The sequence below is a fragment of the Anser brachyrhynchus genome, assembly GCF_964034855.1.
Source record: "Anser brachyrhynchus genome assembly, chromosome: 17".
Lineage (NCBI taxonomy): Eukaryota > Metazoa > Chordata > Aves > Anseriformes > Anatidae > Anser > Anser brachyrhynchus.
This window is the reverse complement of record NC_137710.1, coordinates 197,101-205,664: the sequence shown is the minus strand read 5'-3', so window position 1 is coordinate 205,664 and position 8,564 is coordinate 197,101. Positions and strand designations below refer to the sequence as shown.

General features: G+C 40.8%; 1 protein-coding gene across 1 annotated transcript; it reads left to right on the top strand.

The window, feature by feature from the left end:
- Window positions 1–150: 150 nt before the first annotated feature.
- Window positions 151–7,170, top strand: CCDC117 (coiled-coil domain containing 117). Its single transcript, XM_080559009.1, has 5 exons — window positions 151–693; window positions 1,402–1,452; window positions 1,828–2,061; window positions 3,478–3,615; window positions 4,136–7,170. Exons 1-5 carry the CDS (start codon window positions 338–340, stop codon window positions 4,386–4,388), a joined length of 1,032 nt encoding a protein of 343 aa, XP_080415135.1. The 5' UTR covers window positions 151–337; the 3' UTR covers window positions 4,389–7,170.
- The last annotated feature ends 1,394 nt before the right edge of the window (window positions 7,171–8,564 follow it).

Sequence of the window (8,564 nt, the reverse complement as noted above, 5' to 3'; positions counted from 1 at the left end):
GCGCCCCACGGCCGCGGCCTGCCTGCAGTGCCGCTGGGCCGGCTCGCCCGCACTGCCGCAGCGATCGCCCCGCTGCCGGCGCCCGCCCGCGTCCGGCCCCGTCCGGCCCCGTTCGGCGCGGGTCTGCGCGGGAGCGCTCCGGGCCGGGCCGGGCCGGGCGGCGCGAGCAGCGGGGGCGGCCGCGGGCCCGAGCTCCGCGCGGCTCTCGCGGGGCGGGAGCTGGCGCCGGCCCTGGGCCCGCCTGAGGGGAGCCGCTTGCCCTGCGGCGGCACCGGTGCCGGGCCGGCCCCTCGCGGCCCGGCGGGGCTGACGTCCTCTTTATCCTGGGCGGGAGGCGATGGCGGCTCTGGGCAGATCCTGCCAGGGCATCCCTGCGGGGCCCGCGCTGGAGTTCCCCCAGGCTCTGGCCGCGGCCCCTGACCGCCACGGCCTGCCGGGAGTCGCGCGGGACGGTTCGCAGCCCGGGGCTGCCGGCCGCGGGTACCTCCAGCCCCCCGCCGTGATGCTGGCGGGGAACAGGAACGACGGCGCCGACGGCTGCGGCTCCTCCGGCGCGCGTTTGCAGAGCAGCTTTGACGTTGCCGCTTTAGCTGCGCTTGGGAGTTACAACGAGAGCCTGACCGTCGCTCCGGTGGGTTCCTTCACAAACGCGGCACGCCCGCGAGGCTTACACCAGCAGCAGAGTCACAGCCAGTGAGTACGAACGTCGTTACTGCTGGAACGGGGAAGGGAAAATGTTTCTCAGTTCTATTGGCCTCGTGAAATAACCTGTCTTTCCAAGAGAGGTTCGAATTTGTTTTTTTCCAGTATTGTATGGTTTGTACGTTAGAACTGCACTGCTTCTCCTACTGCCTTTAAATTTGTTGGTGAAGGACGAAGGAACCTTCGAAAAAGAAAGAAACGTGATCAGTTTTACCTAGATCTTGACATGCTTTAAGTTCTTGTACTTTTAACTCACTGTTTCTAATACGTGAACACAAAATACTAGTATAAAGTCTTATTCTGTCATATATTGTTCTTTGGTCACATTTAATTTGAGTTTATTATCACTGTATTGGAGCCTGAAGTTGGTTCTCATGCTAGTTTTGAAGCATTTGAATTTTAGCAAAAATTGTTCTTGCCCCTTGGAGAAAAAAGAAATAACATAACGGAGAGATTATCAGGCATTCTGCTCAGAGAACTGAGCAATTACAGACTTCTTTCATTTTCTTTGGAACAAAAGCTGGTCCTTTTTGTCCAGACCTTCCACTCCCTTCACAACTGGTGACATGTGGCAACTGTTGCTCTTGCCGCTGTTCAAGCTGTGCATGAAGTTTGAAAAGGGAGGAAAATATTGCTTGAAAATCTATGTTGTTGGAAGATATAATTACAAGCCAATAACCATTTCTCTCTGTTTTACAGTGTCACTGTTCGAGGTGGAAAGAAGCATAAGCTAGAAGAAGAGGCAGAAGGGTAAATTAAATTTGTCCTTTGTAGCCTGAGAAATCTTAATTTCCTTTTTATTTTCCATAAAGATTTGAGCACATCTCATCTACAGGATACGTAGGAAAGGATCATCTTCCATTGTTTCAATTTGGAACTCTTCCCCTGAATTGCACATGAGCGATCCCAAATCTATTTCAGCTACCTAATTAACTGAGTAGCACTGATTTTTCTTGCACGGGTACCCACGTTTTAATAAGAGCAATGTTGTCTTAGTTGTTTTGTGGAGGTTGTATTTCCATAGTTTGTCAAATCTGGTGAAATGCACATTACTTTCTATAACACGTTTTTGTGTAGACCACCACGTTTCTCTTTTGTCAATTGTAAACTTATTTTGTTTCCTAGTTGTCCTGTGAAGAAGAAGAGACTGACAGGAACCAAAAATTGCCCTTTGAATCCCAGCACTGAAGAATGGATTCTCTGTGCAGGTCAGCAGGCAGCTGGGGAGGTAGCAAGTCGGTATGGTGGCAGCCGTCCTGAAACTGCCATGTTAGAAATTCCCTGTGAAGAAATGGATCAGACAATGGGGGAACAGCAATGCGAGGTTGCTCGCAGGAAGCTTCAGGAAATTGAGGACAGGTAAATGCAGGGATTGAGTAGACTGGCTTTGCTGAGCTTTCCCTTTTTTGGTGGGCAGTAAGGGGTAAAACTAGCATCTAGCAGTGTGGTAGCACTACTGTAAGTCTGAGATCAACTTTGTGTGCAAGTGGTTTCTTTGTAGGCTACCTATGGTTTTTGTCAGTGTTGGGGCTGCTATTATGATCTGAACTTGAGGATACAAGAGATGCTGAATAAATATGCTCTCAAAATCATCATGCAGCATCAATATACCATAATGGGTTCTTACACTCTTTTGTGAGTATCCAGAGCTCAAATTTTAACTCACGTTATATAGTCAGACTTGAGCTCAGCTTTTTTTCAACCAATTGCAGCTTGTTCTGTGATTAATTCTTCTAAATGCTCAGGACAGATGTGAATTTGTTAGTGTACAGATTAGCATGGACCAGAGATCTCTCTCTGCACATATGCAGTAAGACTGAGGTTCATCTTGCTGTTAAATATGAGGTGGCTTGATATTGGGATGACGGGGTGGCTATGGGCAGACTTTTACAGTCATTTAATAAGCATATTGTGTATTCTTGCCTTTGAAAGATTTTTCAGCATGTTGTGTATATATCAGTTGATTGCAGTTGTGCTACTATTCCAGAATACTCTAAAAAAAAAAAACACTGCAGACAGTTGTTAGAAAAGCCAAAATTAAAAAAAAAAAAAAAGATTTTTTTTAAATGATTACTCAATTGACGACGTATGAAGAGATGCATTTCTCATAGGTAAATCTAAGTAATGTTTTTTCTTTGTGATCTGGCTATACCTGCATTACGAAGTCTGCTTTAGAACTCTCAGAGGAGTGTTCCCCCTCCTTCCCAGCTACTCTACTAAATTTTCTTTAAAAGGTTTATCAAAAACAAAGGAGATGCCTCCAGTTTGTTCTAAATGCTTTAACTTTTTATGCTCTGAATCAGAGACACTGATGCCAAATCTTTAAAGATTAAGAACTATATTCAGTAGCTTTTCAACAACTCTCAAAGTTAACATCTGGAGAATTAAGCTGGTGAAGTTACTACATAACTGAGACTCATTCTTGTAATATGACTGAATTGTATACTTTCCCCGGAAGTGAATTTGTGGTATTTTATTTTTTTCCTCTCAGTGTATGTGCGCATTGTGCACTGCTGGACAATGCAAAGATAACAAAGCTAGCTTAGGTACCAGAAGTGGCATAGCTGCTCAAGTGGCTTCTACGGTAACAGTCATTCTTAGGGTATATTGGCCCAAGAGAGACTCATGTTAACATGGCCCCGCTGCTTCTGGTACCCAGCCTAGGTCAGCTATCTACACTGTACAGTGCAGTGCACGTAGATAGAACTGCAGTGGATGTGCCTGTTAACAGTATGCTCAATAGTGTTTATTTCCCTCTTCCCCCTCCGTTCCTAGGATAATTGATGAAGATGAGGAAGTTCATGCTGATGGAAATGTTAGCAATCTGCCCACTCTTATCCTGTCAGATACCCTTAAAAAAGGGATGAAGAGGGATTTTGGTGAAGTCCTGACAAAGAAAATAATAGAGTCTATGTAAGTTCTGGAGGAAATCATGGTGCTATGTAGCTAATACATGCAAATGAAATGAGGGTCCTGGTCTCATGTTTGTGGAGATGTCCTTAATCACTGCGTGATGCAGCTGACATTGTGTAGCAGACCATTCATCTGGTCAAAAATAGGAAAAAACTATCCTAATGTGAAACAGAAATAAGTGTAACTATAGTGGTCATCAAGCTGTGTTTTGTACTCCTCATTTGTACAGAATGAAACATGTTGAACAAACAACTATATCCTCATTTTTATATATGCGGGTTTCCAAAAGAAGAAGGTCCTGAAGTGTGACCAACAATACTCAAGTTTTGCGTGAAAGAAAACGCATGGTTAGAACTAAAAGTAATGGAACTAGTTAAGGAAGAGGAAATTTAATAGTTGGTATATGCATTTTGGAATATAGTTCCAGGCTAGCACAAAGGATGAAGATAATCACTGGTCTTCTGCATTTAGCAGTTGTGATTGGAGAACCTTAATTTAACTGGCACTCCATCCCTTCTAGGAGCCGTCCTTCTATGGAGCTGGTGCTTTGGAAACCTCTTCCTGAATTTCTCACAGATAAACTGAAGCCTGTTTCTGTTAAGAACTTCAGGCAGCAGAGTACAGAAGGGTGTCAAGCAAAGCAGTTAACACCAAGAGCTGCTTTTGACCCACAGACTGAAATATTCCCTGAATCACAACAGACTGTCGTGTCTCCAGATGTGTATACTAGTTTGGGAATCTCTGGGTGTGCAGAAGAAGAAATGGAGTTGTAGATGCCAGACTGTAGACTGGAAGTGGTGAACTTCTGCTGGTTTTTGTTGCTGTTTTTTTGATTCTCTCTTTCCTTCTGGTTTGATGTGTGAATCTGAAGTTTTATTGTTATTATTTTTCCTAGTAACAATGGTAAGAACATGGGTTGGCCACACAAAACTTTAGGAAACCAAAAAAAAAAAAAAAAAAAAGATTGCTCTGTTAAATATTCTAATTTTTACTGATACTGAAAGCAACCCAAATGCCTTTGGAACAAGAAAGCAGCTTTCCATCTTTGTTAATGGTGAAATGTCCTCTTAGTAGTCCTTGATCAGGTATAAAATCCAAATACTGAATCTTATGGTGGCTCAAGCCACGCTTTTTCACTTACTGAGCCACTAAGACTGGTGCATATACTGTGCTTAGTCAGTTAGTTTCATTAAAATCACAAAAAGGTATTGAAAGGAAGAAATAATTTTGAGTTTAGTCAGAGACAGAAAAGTAGTCCCAACAGAAATACAGCTTATCACACAATGGCTGTTTTATCTGCAGCTGGTTTGCACTTGATGGAAACTCAAGTATTGAAATGATGCATTCTGTAATGTGGTAGGGAAGGAATGTTATAGCTGAGCTTAAGCCTCTTGCTTTGTAGAAAGTAAAACTGGCTACTAACTTGATACTATGAGATATCTACTAACTTTAGTCCTCTTTGGTTCACTGGCTTGTGAATAGTTTGGCTTTTTGATGACCCTCCTCCCCAGATGGTGCGAAGTCTAGGGAAAAGTGGTTCTCAGCCAACTGATTCACATTTTACATTGTGATGTGATTCTTTGTATACACTGAGTTGGAAAGTCAGTTGAAGACAGTGTAACTTTTCATTAAATAAATGGCATCCTTTAATTTTTATAAAGATAAGTAAATCAGATAATAGCTGATTTTCTGGGGTAAAGAGAGTCAAATGCTGAACGTCATGTACAACTAAGTCCCAAACTTTAAGTGGGACTGCTGATATTGGTGGCAAACTAAAAAAAGATGTTTGTCTTTTGCCTGCGGAAACCTATATTTACAGTCTAAACTACAACATGCTGTTAACATCATGCCACATAGTTTTATACAGAAGTATGCCAAAAGAATTTTGTACCCTGCTTAGAGTGTTAAGAATCCTCAATGAGTTACTGCTTGTACTTTTTCTCAGTGCACACTACTTCTGTTATGCTTAAACAAGGCAGACATCTTATCTTCTGGTCTTAAGTCCTAGACCTTTCCCAGAGATACCTGAATTGAGGCTTTTCTTAGGAAATCCCTTTCCAAGTAATAGGTTCTGTTCAGTCTCAGCATCCTAGTCTGTATTTGACATCCTGCTAACATAAAGGAGCCAAGTACACTGGCCTCTCAGTATTGCAGCTGTTTGCATAAGAAAATCTATTCTTCCTTTGCACAGCTAATTGATGATTTTTTTTTTTAATGGTTAACCCATAGTTGATAGTTTAAAATCAAGTTTATCTCTTTGCAGTCATTCTTCTCTTTTGGATCAGAGAAGCTTTCTTTGAAAGATATCTCTTTGTTAAATCCTGTTTATATCTTGCTGTTCTTGTTGAAGGTTGTGTGAAATTTGCTGTCTCTTGCTAAAATATTTCAGAGCTTCACTAAAAACATTCCAACATTTGAATAGGTATTATTCTGAAAACTGGTGTATAACATCCATTCTGGAACTTTGGAGAATGCGCACAGATCTTTCTTGCTCTGAAGTCTAATTTTATTTCAGTCTGCTATAAATCTCTTGCATGAACTGTGTAAAATTTCTCATTTATTATTAAACTGCTGAACTTGCTTAAAATCTACAGCCTTTAACATGCTACATTGCTTGAGTATAAAGTAAAGCAATGCAGTTTGGGGAAGGCTGTAGTTATTGCAGGTAGAAAATGTGGTGCCTCTAAATAAATACCCATTTTTAAGCTTGCAGGATTATAGTGAAAGTTCAAGGTTGGGACTGTTTTAGCTGATAGCTCTGATCCTAAATAAGCTGAAAAGAAAGGATAGAAAAAAAAGTGATGAAACCATCTCAGCAACACTTATGGCACAGGGTGTAGAAAAATTTGGAAAGTCTAAATATGTCAAATCTAGACACAGTTTCTTCCCTCTTAAAATACTGAATGACAAGTTGCCCATCAAATTTGCAGGAGAACGAATGTACGTAGATGGCTTTTAAGCATGCTTTTTTTTTTTTCCTGTTATGTTTGTATCAAAGGTTAGCTTTCAGAAGTGTATTTCCTCTTTAATCCCTTGATGTCAATAAAGTATCGCTGAGCCCTGTTAATCTGACATCTGAAACAAGAATATAGTGGTGGACTACTGACGAAGACCATGAGACAGGGGGAAAAAAATGTGTCCAATAAATTTGCTTTGGTATAAAAGATTATTTTTTTTATAATTCATTTATGCTATTATTAGGAGACAACATGGCTGAATCCTTAAATTGATGGAGGAGAAGAGTATGGGTTACGGAGGAATCAGTTATCTAGGAGGACTGAGCAAAATTCTTTCTTTAGCAATCAGCTGGAGAGAGTGAGAAAGGACAAGCTACTGGGCGTTCTCAAACTTTTCTATTTGTAACAGTTTTATTTGGTTTTGACTTCCCTAAAATACTTCTATTAATGCTGTTTACAAGCAGGATAGCAAATGTGATGCAGTATTAGGAAAAAACTTTATTTTGAAATACGGAAGAGCTAATTCTGGTCTGTCTTCTCTTGGGGCCAAATCACCCTTTGTATGTGAGTTTTCAATAAATTTTCTAAAATATTTTTAGATGGCTGTGCTTCATTCTTAATGGAAGTGAAAACAAAACTTGTGAATATATGTCCCATCCTTTACTTGGAAGGTAAGAAAGTATTTTGACCTAAAAAGATTTTTAGTTTAATCATATGTTCCCAAAGGCATGTAACTTTTCCTCCACTGTGTTCAGCAGAGCTGCAGTAACTGTACGGCAGAATAAACCTGAAGCTGCCAGAGAAGGACTGTGAATCTGTCATGATCCAAAAGTGTCTGACAAAACAAAGAGTTACCTTTGGTAAAAGGTGTTGCTATTGCTTGTATTTTCAGATCTTTTATTTTACTTCAGAGTGCCTAGCTTGGTCACTTCTGTATAAAAAAAAAGTGTTGGAGTGCAGAGTATTTTTATAATTACTTTATTGGTAGGCAACACCGCTCTCTTTTTTTAACGTCTATTTAATAATTTTTTAAGCAGTTTGAAAGACAAAGTTGCTTGACCTAGACTAGTATTACCTTTGCTTTCAAAATGAGAAAACTAGCACTTCAGATTTATTCAAAACAACCTGAGTTTTCCAGGCTGTGTTAAATAATGTGTGATTTAATGTGAATGAATTGAATTTCAACTGGATTTAAATTAGTCAGTTCAGTGGATTTAGTCAAGGCTTAAATAATTCTCCAGTGCAGAGTAGGAGACAAAAAAAAGTAGTTTAAAACCAAACACATTTAAGATTGTGTAGAGCTTGCCTAGTTGTCTAAGTTTCCCTGGGGATGTGGCTGTGAAATTGTAGACAGGAGTTGTATCACGGTTATGGAGCCAGCCCTGTGAAGATGAGCAGAATATATTTTGGCATGGATTTGGAACTGAACTTGTATTTGTTCCAGAGCTTGTGTCTTGTATCAATGAGCCATGGCAGCTGTATGGTTTCTATCACAGATCATATATTTAATCAACTGTGCACGTAACAACATACGCGTGAACTGCTAGGCCTAGATCCACACTTGCTGTGATGCAAGCAGACACTCCAAAACAGAGGTTATAGCAGAAAGCAGTCCTGTAAAGGAAGCATACTGCAAAGGTGAAATCTGTCCCATGACATATGTATTACTCTTCTCTCTCCTTCCCCAGCTTAGCTTGGGTTTACTTTAACTTAGCGTCTCTCATCTACTGTCAGGTCTCAAATGAAGACCCTCTGCTGCCAATTTAAATTCTCTCACTTTTATCTGTGGCTGTTGATATACTATATAAAAATCTCATGGTGCCCTGGTATTACTTAAGAAGACTCGAGTCTAATAAAAAGTATGAATGCTAGTAGGATTTCTGAATTCTATTTGGCTCCCAGATGCCCAACAAGAAATATGTGTGCTATTAGGGAGAGTGATCTCAATATTAGCAGCTTGTATTGGAGCCTATATTGCCAGTAAGTCTTGCT

What these genes read in the sequence shown, in the direction of transcription:
- CCDC117 (XM_080559009.1), top strand. Translation starts at nt 338, where the DNA reads ATGGCGGCTCTGGGCAGATCCTGCCAGGGCATCCCTGCGGGGCCCGCG. An exon ending in CAGCAGCAGAGTCACAGCCA is followed by an intron (nt 694 to 1,401) that starts GTGAGTACGAAC and finishes TCTGTTTTACAG; the next exon opens with TGTCACTGTTCGAGGTGGAA. An exon ending in CTAGAAGAAGAGGCAGAAGG is followed by an intron (nt 1,453 to 1,827) that starts GTAAATTAAATT and finishes TTTGTTTCCTAG; the next exon opens with TTGTCCTGTGAAGAAGAAGA.